Source organism: Barbus barbus (genome assembly GCF_936440315.1).
Source record: "Barbus barbus genome assembly, chromosome: 22".
Lineage (NCBI taxonomy): Eukaryota > Metazoa > Chordata > Actinopteri > Cypriniformes > Cyprinidae > Barbus > Barbus barbus.
Genome location: NC_136750.1, coordinates 21,565,762 through 21,580,209, shown reverse-complemented (window position 1 = coordinate 21,580,209; position 14,448 = coordinate 21,565,762). Strand labels below are relative to the sequence as shown.

General features: G+C 37.3%; 1 protein-coding gene across 1 annotated transcript; it reads right to left on the bottom strand.

Annotated features, from left to right (window-relative positions):
• Nucleotides 1–113: 113 nt before the first annotated feature.
• LOC306888598 (TBC1 domain family member 15-like) lies at nucleotides 114–12,410 on the bottom strand. Its single transcript, XM_079447027.1, has 17 exons — nucleotides 12,289–12,410; nucleotides 11,543–11,638; nucleotides 10,933–11,004; nucleotides 10,615–10,756; nucleotides 10,193–10,397; nucleotides 8,085–8,187; nucleotides 7,780–7,977; nucleotides 6,534–6,662; nucleotides 4,983–5,086; nucleotides 4,800–4,894; nucleotides 4,565–4,681; nucleotides 4,228–4,328; nucleotides 3,915–4,014; nucleotides 3,634–3,731; nucleotides 1,580–1,696; nucleotides 904–990; nucleotides 114–778 (listed from the first exon to the last, which is right to left on the bottom strand). Exons 1-17 carry the CDS (start codon nucleotides 12,310–12,312, stop codon nucleotides 572–574), a joined length of 1,995 nt encoding a protein of 664 aa, XP_079303153.1. The 5' UTR covers nucleotides 12,313–12,410; the 3' UTR covers nucleotides 114–571.
• Between the last annotated feature and the right edge of the window lie 2,038 nt (nucleotides 12,411–14,448).

The window sequence follows — 14,448 nt, the reverse complement described above, 5'->3', positions numbered from 1 at the left end:
TTTAGTTCATATGGCCAAGCAAATGCTCTCCTTTGCTCTCAAAAAGATGGTTAAATTGTTTTGTTTTTGAGGGTCTTTTATCCAAGGTGACCAAATAATTATAAAGTACTCTTAACGAATTAATTTAATGCATAATACAAAAAGGCTTATTTCATTGGACCAAAAACAAAAAAAAACAAAAAAACCCGAAGGCATAATACAAATATAACTCACAAGCTAATAGAAGGAAGACAGATTTTAATTTGAATCTGAATTATTTAGGAAAAGGGCAAACTGATAAGAACAAAAAAAATATATAATATTCAACAATGAATACCCCACATTCTGAAACATTATGATAATTCTCTCAATACAGTGAGAAGGAATGATTATTTCAATGAAAGACAATATGGTACAAGATATTAAAAAAATAATGCTTTAGGGATCCTTTTGGATCTTAGTTTTACATTCATGTATTTTCTCTGTGATATTTTACAATGGGCATTTGGTAGCAAATATCTACATGACACCCAATCATGTTCATCTTGCAGGGGCTATAAAATCTGTACTATACATCTTGTAGTGCTGTACACTATGAAATGAAGGCTATTTTGCAGCCGTTGTGTGTTGTTTCTTTTAAGTGACTGTGGCCGTTTGAGACGACGTGATCTTGTCTGTGTGTGGATCTTGGTGAGGTCTGAGGTGACTCAAGAATTCCATATTCACTGGTTTCTAAAGCTGCTGAGGGTTCAGTGACTGAGTTGAGACCCAGAATCTCGCTCACTGAATGGGGCAAGTCCTTAGAGGGAATCAGAAGAGATTCAAAACTTGTATTAATGGGATAAAAGAGTCACATATTACTGAGGAAAAAAAAAAGTGTTATAGATCACATACCCACTATCTGCAATCATGCTTAGGACATACCTTACAATTCTTTATCTGCATGCAGATAGCTTCAGATTTACTAAGGATTTCTTCGATGTCCAGTTTCATGGAGAGTTCGTTTATATGCTGTAAAGAAAACATAATAGGTGAACAATTTCTCTACATGCTAATTTACGTATGTTATAAAATGTTGATGCACAAAACACAAATTTTGGGGTCAGTATGATTTTTTTTTTTTCCCATGGAAGTCTCTAATGCTCAATAAGGTTGCATTTGATTAAAAATACAGAAAACTAATATTGTACACTATTATTACATTTTCAAAAAAGTTTTCCGTTTGAAAATATTTTAAAATGTAGTTTAGTTCTGTGATGGCAAAGCTGTATTTTCCGCAGTCTTTAATCCAGTCTAGTGCCACATGATCCTTCAGAAATCATTCTAATATGCTGATTTGGTGAAGAAACATTTCTTGTTAAATGTTTTGTTAAATGTTAAAAATGGTTATGCTATGTAATATTATTTGATGGAAACCATAATATAAGAATAGAAAATTTAAATGAACATTTTTTTATTTAGAAATATTTTGTAACATTATAAAAGTTCTTAAACGTCAATGCATCCTTGCTAAATTGAATTAATTCATTTCATTTCAAAATTGTAATTACAAAAAAAAAAATCTTTGAATGGTAGTTTGTAAGATACAGTTAATACTAACCTTTAGGATTTCATTGAATCCATATTTTCTGTCCATAATTTTTTGTTTCTCTGAGTCTAAAATGGCACAGCACACCAGAAGATGAAAGTTTTGGCAAGGCAGTCTGGTCCACATGACCTGAAGGAGAAAATATCAATTGAGTAAAACATTACATCAAATGCCAAAATAACACTTAAAGTGCCCCTATTATGGATTTTCAAGTGAATGAAAACATCCTGCAAAGTTTTAAATCTGAAAGTGCACCGTGTATAAAGTTTCTGTCTCTCAAAAGAAAGAGTCGACTGAATCGTTGAACCGAGTCGTTTTTAAAACGAATCCCAAGCCAGGGCCGTCACGGTGAGGGATTTTTCACTTGCGGTCATTTTGAGTGGCTCAAAACCACGATATGCTGTTTTATCGCCATATGATGTATATATTTATTTGTAATCTGTGTTTGTATGTGTTCCTACGTAAGGAGGTCATATTCAGAAACCAATGAAACCTTATACGCAAAAAGAAAACAAGCAAATATTGCGGTTGCTGCAGTCTATGCTCGTTAATAGCACGGTATTGCGATATTGCTGTTATCGCAACAGCCCTAGTTGATGTCAACATGAAATATTAGCATATTGCCCACCCACTTGTTGTGAGAGCAGACCTGGGAAAACTTGATTTTCAGGTGGTCTGAATGAAAATGCTAATTCATTCTTTGCCACTAGGTGCAGCTTTTGGGGAGTTAAAAATAGCTGTTTCCCCGGTAACGGGTGTACACAAAGCAGCACTGCTCACAAACACTGCTTTAAATTAAATCGACCAATCACCGCAGATTAGAGTCACGCAAAGGAGGGGTTTAGAAAAATGAATTGTTGAACGAATCGTTTGGGAGAGTCGTTGAGCAAATAAGGTAAAAATAAATGCATATTTTAAAGGGGACCTATTATGCTCCTTTTTACAAGATGTAAAATAAGTCTCTGATATCCCCATAGTGTGTATGTGAAGTTTTAGCTCAAAATACCCCACAGATTATTTTTTATAGCTTGTTAAAATTGCCACTTTTGGAGTATGAGCCAAACCGCTCTGTATTTGAGTATGTTGCTTTAATGCAAATGAGCTGGTGCTCCCGGATAAGAGGGCGGAGTAAACATCCAACGAATAAGCATTAATTAACATTAAATATTCCACGATTAGTACAAGCCTGTTATCTTTACAGAAAACATACTCTGTTTCAAAGTCAGTCACCTGATTATACGGTGCATAATAAATTAATGTTTATGAATTACCCAGACGGGGAACACGGCAGGATAAAAATAACAACATAGCTGGTCTCATGGTGCATGGCATGCTATCCCAAACTTTATAAGACCCACTCATGATTATGAGCTCAATAAACTCAAGCGATTGACTCGCATTGCTTTCATATGCAACTTTTAACTACCGCATTCCTATTCGCGATCATTCACGAAGACAGCACCAGTGAAAACAGCCAGAGATAATGGTAGCTTTAGCATCATTAGCTTTACAGAGTGTCAAGAAGCTCTTTCAGAAGGGCAATTTGGAAAACAAACGCACGATACTTACTTTGTCTGGAGCTGACTTTCGTGCACGAAGCGTTGGTATTGATCCCTACACATATTGGGGACTTTACCAATTTTTTCGGTAGGACTTTTTCCCCTCGGTGCCGTGAACAGAGGGAGAATCTGAAACAGCTCGTTCTGAGAGACTGTTTATGATTTTCTTTAGGTTATAAAAAAATGAATGGGTGGATTTCTACCATTATAGGCTGGTTGTTTTCACATACTGCGGCCACACAACTGTGTTCAAACACCTTATAAAAGTGATTTTTGCATAATAGGTCAAGTGAAAGTGTTTTTTGACCTTGCGTGCATGTCAACCTGTTGTTGGGGAGTCCCAAAACCAAAAATATTAACCTTTCATTACCCATAATAGGGGCAATACTTTAATCAAGTATTATCAAAATTATCACAGACAATGGCTTCATTGTACTGAGAAACAGAGAAATGGTACAGATGGCCAATATCCAAAAGAAAAAACAACAACGGATAGTTATTACACACCTCCCAAAGGCGAAGGACGTCCTGAAAATGTAGCTCTCTCTTGAATCGGATCAATAACCACCGAAAACAGAAATATAAGTACCCAGAATCCTGTGCCTCTGTAAAACCAAATAAACACAATGGCTACTTATGGTCACAGAATCCTGTGAAATTGACATTAATGAAAAAAAACTATTTCTACATTTACATTTAGTCATTTAGCAGACGCTTTTATGCAAAGCGACTTACAAATGAGAAATAAAACATTACGTTTCTAATAAGTCTTCCTCTGGGTATCTTACCTAGGTAGTTCCAGAAGGCCAGGTCTAGCAACCGAAGTAAAGTGCTGAGCTGGATTAGTTGGGTCTTCATCCCCTGCATCTGCTCTTCAAAGTTTTCATGCTGTACAAACATGAGTGGTTTAAAAAAAAAAAATCTCCTAGATAACTACAAGTAAACCATTTGTAGGTTGACTAGATCCATTTAACGTGCTTGCACACAACAGCAATAGCGTGAGGACAGAAACATGCTTTATTGATGCAGCCTAATCTTCTCATACACAGCAGACCCAAGAGTGCTAAAGAGAGATGTGCTGTAATGAACACACTGCATTACCATTTCATCCATGAAGGAAACAAAGCACCAGAAGGCATCCACTTCATTCTCCATCACAAAGAGAATGGGAGAGAGCAGATCACTCATGCCCTGCACGTACCCTGCACAGGAACAAGAAACTGGGTAAATAAAAGCAACGCTACACTGAAAAGCACTTAAGATTATCCATAATCTAAATAATAAAATGTGCAATTAAAATCACATTGACATAAACCAAAGGATTTTAGATGATTGGTAAAAACAAGGTATCGGCATGGAAGTACACGTAACAGTAGATGATATTTTTTATTAAGAGAAGCTGCACTGAACGATGATTCAAACACATGTAGTCACTTGCCTAAATCAAAGTCATACATGCAGTATGTCATCAGGATGTCATGTAGTAATATCAAGCCAGGGTTGTCCAGGCCTTCGTAAAACTTGTTATTTCGGTCAGTTCGGTTCACATCTTTTTCTAAAGAGATTCAACAACCACAAAATTGAACTTCATTCAGGTAATGAAAAGGTGCAAGGAAATATATCTTGAAAACATAAAACTAAAGAATAAACTTGTGATGTAATTAAGTACATACCAATAAGGCTCCTATAATCTCGTAACCTTGAGTTTCTCCTTTCCTGCTCCTCGCTTACTGACTTCCACTGGAGCTTCATTCTGAAGTATTCATCACTGTTGATAGATGAACACATGATTGTATGTATGCTTAATCTAATAAGAAGAGAGCTTTAAAATCAAACACTGATTGAAACATACATACGTTTTTCTCTTTTGCAGGAGCTTCCTTTCTTCATGAGTGCTGTTCCATGGAAAATAGGCGAGCAAAAATTTCCAAGCCTCCCTCCTCACCGCGTGGCAAAGACCCTGTAGAGAACAAATCAGCAGCCTTGATAAGCTACATCGTCTGAAATATTTAAAAACAAGTCCACTAAACAGGTCTGGTCCAAGTGAAAGGAGGTGGACAAGAAGTCACAGGAAAAATGGGACACCATAACAGCTCTTCTCAGACTTGTCTCATTTCCAAATCAAGTTGCTGAGTTTGAACATATAAAATGTAGTGTTTTATATTGTATTTATATTTAAATCCACCCAAATGTATCAGACTGGGATACTGAAATACTGTACCTTTAATGCATCTATAATGCTTTTAACTCATTCTGATGTAGAATGAGTTAAACAATGTACCATTCTAAAGTCTCAGCAATGTCAGTAAGATTTTTTTTTAAGTACATTCATTCATCAAGGATGCATTAAATTGATAAATAGTATCAGTAGAGACATTGCATTGTTACAAAAAAAAAAATCAATTTCTAATAGGGGTGGCACGGTACGGTTTGATCCACGAACCGTACGGTTCACGGGGCAAATTCCAAATGGAAGTGATCATCCCTATCCCCTTGGAGTGGGGACTTCGGAGTGAACAGGGCACGTGCGTGCCATTATTTAGTCATTTGGAATGCACTTGGCAAAGGGAGCAATCTAATTTCCTCAATCTTCAGCTGGGATGTTCCCGTGACAATGCAGCACGGTGTGTGTCAGTAGATGTCGCTGTTTTAATGTCATAAATGTATTTTTATTGTTGTTAGCATAACTTGCAACTGAACATACATTTTATATTTTAAAACATTCTTAAAGTTTTTTGCTATATAATATATAAAAACTAATATGTATACAACTTTTTAAAATATAAAATGTATATTCCTTTGCAACAGTTATGCTAACAACAATTAGGTGCCACCCCTAATTTCTAATAAATGCTGTCCTTTTGAACTTTCTATTAAATCAATGAATCCAGATAAATTTGCTGCTTCATATTTTTGAAAATCCTTGATACAACGGTTTTAACTTTAATTACGAAATGTTTCCTGAGCACCAAATCAACATATTTGACTGATTTCATAAAAGAATCATCTAACACTGATGACCAGAGTAATGGCTGCTGGAAATTCAGCTGTCATCATAATAATAAATTACAAATATGTTACAAAGTTAAAACGTCTTAACTAATCAAATAAATGGTAGGTAGGGTATGTGATTTCCTTAATGATGCAGAACACAGCAGGATGGGTTAAACGTGTAAAAAAGATGAACTCATGACCTAAACATTTGCAGTCTACCAGAAAGGTTAACAAGAGGAGAAACAAGGGCAAAGGTGAAAAACCACAAGCAAAGAGAAACTGAAGGCTACAGTGAAAAAAGGGTAGTGTGTTAGAAGACCACAACAGCATAGGCAACAGGCAAAGGATACTCTGTGAGTCAGACATTAGGTAGATTAATGAGTTAAACGAACATATTCAAAGTAACTTCTTACCCCTTTAAATATCAAATCCTTTAAATGAGGTACGTTGGTTATTCTTCCCTCTAAGTCCAGGTACTTTGCCCATTCTTCCATTGTTACTGGCCCCCTTCTTTGCACCTCTGGCCTCGGTCCCAGATCGAGCTGAAACACAAACACCTCAAATCAATTTACCATAACAGCATTATTTATAAAGGATTGCTCATATAGTCTGTGCGTCTAGACTCAACTAAGGGGCCGTTTACACGACAAAATTTTCAGCCAAAAACTGTAAACTTTTTATGCGTTTTGCCTGTTCATTTACACGACAACAGCGTTTTGGGGACTGAAATCGCATAATTTTGAAAACAGGTTTCAAAGTGCAAGTTTTTGAAAACGCCACCGTTATCGTTTCTGTGTAAACACCCAATACGGGAATCTTTGAAAACAGTGGTGTCATGCACGTATGTAGTACACGCTGTAGTACAAGAGCTGATAAAATGTAAAAACTGTAACTTGAATAAAACTTTGGATAAAAGCGACTGCTAAATGCATAAATGTAAATGTAAATGCTAGGTATGTAGACATGTGCAGTACGTGTCGATTTTAAAGGCAAGCGCGAACAAACATACACAACAATGGCGGAGTACATGGTAGTGTTGTTGCTGCTCAAGAGTTTGCCAACGCAAAGCTGCTATTGCTATGAATGAGGAGTAGAGCAACAGTCGATGTGGGGGTTTTAGTGACAGAGCTCTCACCCACAAAGAGCTAATCGTCACTTCCCTACAGGTACTGTTTACTAACAAGGTGACAGCCAACTACTGGCCTGGCATACATAATAAAGCGCTTTTGGCAGTTTTCGCAGATACATGTAAACACAAATTGTTTTGAAAACTTTGTCGACTTCTATATAGCTCAGGGGTGTCAAACTCAGTTCCTGGAGGGCCGGAGCCCTGCAGAGTTTAGATGCAACCCTAATTAAACACACCTGATCCAGCTAATCAAGTCTTTCAGACTTATTTGAAAACTACATGGTTTGTGTGTTGGAGCAGGGTTGGAACAAAACTCTGCAGGGCTGAGATAGTTATAGATATAGTCTAGTTCTGGTCCACACTCCAGTACAGTAGGTAGCGGTAATGCATCATTAAAGTTGGATGTCAACCGCTGTTAAACATCAAAGAAGAAGAAAACGTTGTCGTGTATACGTGAAACTTTTTAAAACACGCAAGGGGAAAACTTTTAGTTTTTGACTACATCATTGTCATGTAAACGTAGCACTCACTCTGGTGATGACTTCAAATCCAGGCTCTTCCTGCTGGTTAATCTCTAATCCAGGAATGAGTTCTCCCAACAAATCTGCCACCTCCTCAGAAGGCCGCTGGTGACACTCTAATTCAGGCGCCCGAAACGCATCAAAGAGGTAGTTTGTGACTTTAGAGAAGCCACCCAGCGTTGTTGTATAAGGATCTTTCTTGAATTTCTGGTTGGAAAGTGAGATAATAGTGTCTACTATAAGACTACTTTCAAATCACATAAATGAACATTTTTACATGGTTACTCTTAAGATTCACTGTGTAAATCACAAACCTGTACAAAGCCATAGTTTGTATCATCCAGAAGATTCTCAAAGGACTGTGAGAAGGTTTTGCTGTAGGTGCTGACAATCAAGACACTTTCATCATCGGGACTCCTTTAAAGACAGAAACAACTATATTAACATTCATTGTATAGCCTTAAAGCAGGGGTGTCAAACTCAGTTCCTGGAGGGCCGGAGCCCTGCAGAGTTTAGACGAAACCCTAATTAAACACCTGATCCAGCTAATCATGTCATTTAGGGTTATTTGAAAACTACATGGTTTGTGTGCTGGAGCAGGGTTGGAACTAAACTTGTAAACATAAGATATCACTGGCCATATCGCTCTGTGGTTTGAATGAGGGGAGAAGCCGAGCAAACCAAGCCAAGCCTATGTTTCATTATGGAGACTCAGATAAGAACTTTAATAACAGCTATCTTTTCCTCGGCAGCACTGAATTCAGCGTGCTTACTGGCGGATTTAATCTGGTGTGATATTTAACGCAGGGAAGAGGAGTGTCTTCTTGTCCCTTTCATAAAGCCTTAACTCTAAACGAACAGCTGCTGTTCGACCTTACATGAATCATGCTCGCGGCCTCTCGCCACAGAACACATGCTAGACTTCCTCAAAGGTGCCGAGATACTCCGTCTCGTTTGCATGCAGATTGGGTTACAGTTTGATGTGTTCTGTTTTAAAGGACAAAATCATTGGATAAAGAATTCTGTGAGTCACAGAGAGTAATATTAGTGCCTGTGGTATTCAGTGAATTAAAAGGTCAGGGGTGACTTTTAAGATAAAAACACGAATAGTGAAAAATCTAAGCCATATTCATTCAGAGGAAGACGCCTGACAGTCCACACAAGAACTTGTAGAAGCTAATATGCTTATTAATGCCCTCAGAAACAAAAGACATAAGGTGCATTTTAAATAGCACACTTATATATGCCTTTTTTTAGTATTCATAGTATTCATGTGAATAATGAGTTCACACTGAAAATACCAAAAAGAAAAAGTGCAAAAACACTCAGATGAACTCTGGAAGAAAGAAAATGTTGGCCACTTCATGCACTCGGCTGTTGTAGCTTTCCTTACGAAGTGGAAGGGGAGAGAAAGGTGTAATCTACTAACAACACTTGTGCCAAAATGGGTTAAAATGACCCTATTATGCCATTTTTAAGGTTGCTAATATTGTTTTATGAGTCTCCTAAAACAGGTTTACATGCATCCAAGGTCAAAAAACACTTTAGTTTTCTCAAAAAATAGCTTTAATTTTACCTCATTTCTAAATGATTCCTAAATCCTGTGACTAGTGCAGTTCAAAGAATCAGTCTCTCTAAACCCCTCCTTTCCGTGAGCCCTCACTGCTGCAATTGGTCAGATGCTCAGTCCTTTGTGATTGGTCTACTGCATACAGCGCGAATGACAGCCCATGGGCGGACATTATGCAAATGTATTACTTTGTGACGTAGAGCCGTAACAGAATATGATTCGAATTCCTGACAACTCGTTTAGGCGATTGCGAGCCAACTTTTTTTTTTGATAGACAATAACTTTATATATCGTGCACTTTCGGCTTCACAACTTTGCAGAAAGTTTATGTTCACATACTGCTACATGACACACTGCATGAAAGGTAATATTCGAAAAGGCATAATAGGGGCTCTTTAATACATGACATTTTTGGGCGTTAATTAATAACGCAAATGGTAGTAAATCAACTTGTATGACTCATTTAAATACTCTCCTCCCATTAATAAAAAGGGGTTGAGTTGGCGCAAGCGGTTAGTAAACTTGGCACCAAATCTGGTAACAGGGTATTTATTACAATTTAACCCGAATTTAAAATCATTCCGTGGATCTAACCCCACAACGTGCACAGAAAAACATTAAATAAGTGTGCAGGTTCTGTGCAGCACTGCTTAAAATGCATTCAAATAATTTATAAAATATCTGTAACTCATGACTGCACTCTACTGGGCTAATGCTGAAAAAAAACAGCACTGGCAAACAATTCATAAATAGAATGATATTGAAATAGATATTAGCAATATTTGCCTACAGCTGAGCCACAGATTATGCCTGACCTATTTAGACTAAATCAACCCCTGACACGTCACTTACTCGTTGATCTGAACTGATTTCCTCAGGCTATCCAAGAATGCTGTGCTCCCTCCCTGGTGGAAATGAATAGCTGGCAGCGCTGTGCCATCCTTCAAGCGGAAAGTGATGTACGACCAACCCTCACATTTGACTGTGATAGACCTGAGGTCACACACATTAAAAGAGAAGGCCCACTTGTTCCGGTCATTTGTGTGGTTTGATCCACCTGTGACAATATGACAATAAATAATAAGCTTGGTTACTGTTACAGATTTCCATCTTCTGGTTTAGGAAAAAAATACCAGACATATAATTCACTGACTGATGCACACGATAACATGCTGACATTTTCTGTTAGGTGCTGAGTAAAGTGCATAGTGACAGCAATTTTGATTTTTAAAGCATTTTAACCACATTTGACTTGTAGAAGTGCTACTGTTTACCATCTCCATGTGCGTGGACTTTTCTCCGGAATGAAACAGCATTGATCATGTCCCACTCTGTTTCATAGCTCAGCTGATGGTCAATAGGACGGTGAGGGTTGTCTTCTGAACTCTGAGTCCACTCCACCACTGAGCTGGAGTCCTTCACACAATCAAACAAACAAAAATCAGGTTATCCTTATCCAGAACTATGCATAATCGTAAAATACCAGTACAGAGCACAGATGAACTGCAGAAGTGATATGAACTCACAGTCAACATTAATATGCAAACTCTCACAGATGAAACAGGAGATGCATAATTTATGAACTAACAAACCTTGCAGGCACACAGCATGTTTGAGGGATCTGCATCCTCCAGTGGTTTATATTCCACAAGGGTTTCACCATCCTACATTTAAAGAAAAATAAGATATCGGGAGATACTGATAGACAGATACACTACCATTTACAAGTTTTTAAAAAGTTTTTTTTTTCAGCAAGGAAACATTAAATTGATCAGAAGTGTTAGTAAAGACATTTAAAATGTTGCAACAGATTTCTATCTTAAAGGAATAGAAACTCGTAGGTTTGAAACGGAGGGTGAGTAAATGATGATTTTGGGTGAACTATTAATATTAATTAAATGTTGTTCTTTTGAACTTTCTATTCAACAAAGAATCTTGAAAAAATGGTTTCCACAAAAATATTAATCAGCACAACTGTTTTATTCAAACGCACAATTATAATAAGAAGAAATGTTTCGTGAGCATCAATATATTATAATGATTTCTGAAAAATTGTAGTGTATTAGCTGTCCTAACAATCAATTACAAGAATGTGGTATAACATCTTATGTCACAATGACCCAGTTAAGGTAAATCATAATAATTAACGAGTACACTCGTTAAATCTAAATAATATTACTAGCAAGAAATAAAGCAACTGACCTTATCAACAATCCTGAGGAACCCTGATATTAAATCCTGATCCTCAGATTCATCTGGAGATGAGTGAATGAAGACTCCCTCGTGTTCAAACACCACCTACAAAACAAGTATATGTTAACAGAACATTACACAGTTTGATTTATATTATTCTCTCTAAATAGGTCACTAAAAACAAATATTTCAAGATCATATTATGGTACTCTGCGCCCTGTGCCTTAAAAGGCAAATTAGTCTGCAGCCTGAGGACTTAAGGAACTGAAAGCTCCTGTCATACTGACACAAACAGAATGCTCTGGCAGGCTCCCTTACAATAAAAAAACATGAATTCGCCTGAATCAGTAGATAAACTATCGGTCATCTAACTCAAAACATGCTTATGGTCTTCATTAACCTGCTAGGCAGCTCATGACTCAACACTAGTTAAGCACAGACACAACTGTGATTTTTGTTTTTACGGTCTAAACGGCTCAAACACGATCAAAATTGCAGTCGTGGCGTAAACGCTGCTTCTGACGCCCGTGTTTTTCGCAGTTTTATCAGCTGTATGTCAAGAGTGTTAGCAGCCAGGCTAACTGTTGCTAAACACAGCAGTTCATCAGGCCAGTATCATCTATTTCCCAGCACTGACAGCTCAAAAAGCTAGTCAAACAGAATATCTACGCCACAACCCACCTAAAAACACCGGCAAAATTGAGCTATTTGTCGTTTTGACCGTGTATTTACTCAGAAAACTGCATGCTCTGTACCTTGGGAGGAGTTGTGGCCGCCATGTCGACTGCTAAATAGACTATGTAGCACCGCTCACGTGCCTGTCAGCGATCCACAACAACACTGACGAGTCATTTTCCGCATGGCCAACGGTACGCATGCGCACACGCACATTTCAAAACGCCAAAGCCGTCATCAAAAAAGGAACGCCTTTCCAGAGCGGAAGTGATTAAAGATTAACAAAAAACAATTTTTTTCAGCAGATTAACTTGCACGGATTCATTTTTAGTATCAAGACTAGCAATAGGATAGCAAAGTAAATGAAGTCCATTTTGATTTCATGCCGACTTTAAGTTTAATTATAAGCTTAATAATAATAATTATCATCATCATCATTAGAAGTTTGCAGTGGTTGCCCTGAAACTGCTTTACATTTTTTTACATTTATTTATTTTTTTCGTGTTAATAGTCTTTTATTTATATATTTACTTTAGTAATATTATATTTATATATTTACCTGTTAATTTACTTTAAAAAAAAAAAAAAAAAGTCTAACTTTGCCACGTTGCTGAGTGAAATCAGAAACAATAACACTCTGAATAAAAAAGCTTTTTTATGTAAGTTATATAATTGGGAAATATACATTTCTTTTTCTTTCTCACTTCTTTTGTCTCGGTTGTGTTTTCTTGAGTCATTTAATCTTCCTTTCTCTTGAGAATCAGATCTTTTTTATTTGATTTTTAACAAGGAGAAACAGTTACAAACACACACACACACACACATATACAGGTGCTGGTCATAAAATTAGAATATCATGAAAAAGTTGATTTATTTCAGTAATACCATTCAAAAAGTGAAACTTGTATATTAGATTCATTCATTACACACAGACTGATATATTTCAAATGTTTATTTCCTTTAATTTTGATTATAACTGACAACTAATGAAAGTCCCAAATTCAGTATCTCAGAAAATTAGAATATCAATTAAGACCAATGCAAAAAAAAAAAAAATATTTTTAGAAATGTTGGCCAACTGAAAAGTATGAACATGAAAAGTATGAGCATGTACAGCACTCAATATTTAGTTGGGGCTCCTTTGGCCTGGATTACTGCAGCAATGCGGTGTGGCATGGAGTCAATCAGTCTGTGGCACTGCTCAGGTGTTATGAGAGCCCATGTTGCTCTGATAGTGGCCTTCAGCTCTTCTGAATTGTTGGGTCTGGCATATTGCATCTTCCTCTTCACAATGCCCCATAGGTTTTCTATGGGGTTAAGGTCAGGCGAGTTTGCTGGCCAATCAAGGACAGGGATACCATGGTCCTTAAACCAGGTACTGGTAGCTTTGGACCTCAGAAAACACAATGGACCAACACCAGCAGATGACATGGCACCCCAAACCATCAATGACTGTGGAAACTTTACACTGGACCTCAAGCAACGTGGATTATGTGCCTCTCCTCTCTTCCTCCAGACTCTGGGACCTTGATTTCCAAAGGAAATGCTAAATTTACTTTCATCAGAGAACATAACTTTTGACGCGGTCTCTTGTTCAAGAGTGGCTTGACACAAGGAATGCAACAGCTGAAACCCATGTCTTGCATACGTCTGTGCGTGGTGGTTCTTGAAGCACTGACTCCAGCTGCAGTCCACTCTTTGTGAATCTCCTCCACATTTTTGAATGGTTTTTTTTTCACAATCCTCTCCAGGGTGCGGTTATCCTTATTGCTTGTACACTTTTTTCTACCACATCTTGTCCTTCCCTTCGCCCCTCTATTAATATGCTTGGACACAGAGCTCTGTGAACAGCCAGCCTCTTTAGCAATGACCTTTTGTGTCTTGCCCTCCTTGTGCAAGGTGTCAATGGTCGTCTTTTGGACAACTGTCAAGTCAGCAGTCTTCCCCATGATTGTGTAGCCTACGGAACTAGACTGAGAGACCATTTAAAGGCTTTTGCAGGTGGTTTGAGTTAATTAGCTGATTAGAGTGTGGCACCAGGGGTTTTCAATATTGAACATTTTCACAATATTCAAATGTTCTGAGATACTGAATTTCATTAGTTGTCAGTTATAATCGTCAAAATTAAAGGAAATAAACATTTGAAATATATCAGTCTGTGTGTAATGAATGAATCTAATATACAAGTTTCACTTTTTGAATGGTATTACTGAAATAAAAAAACTTTTTCATGATATTCT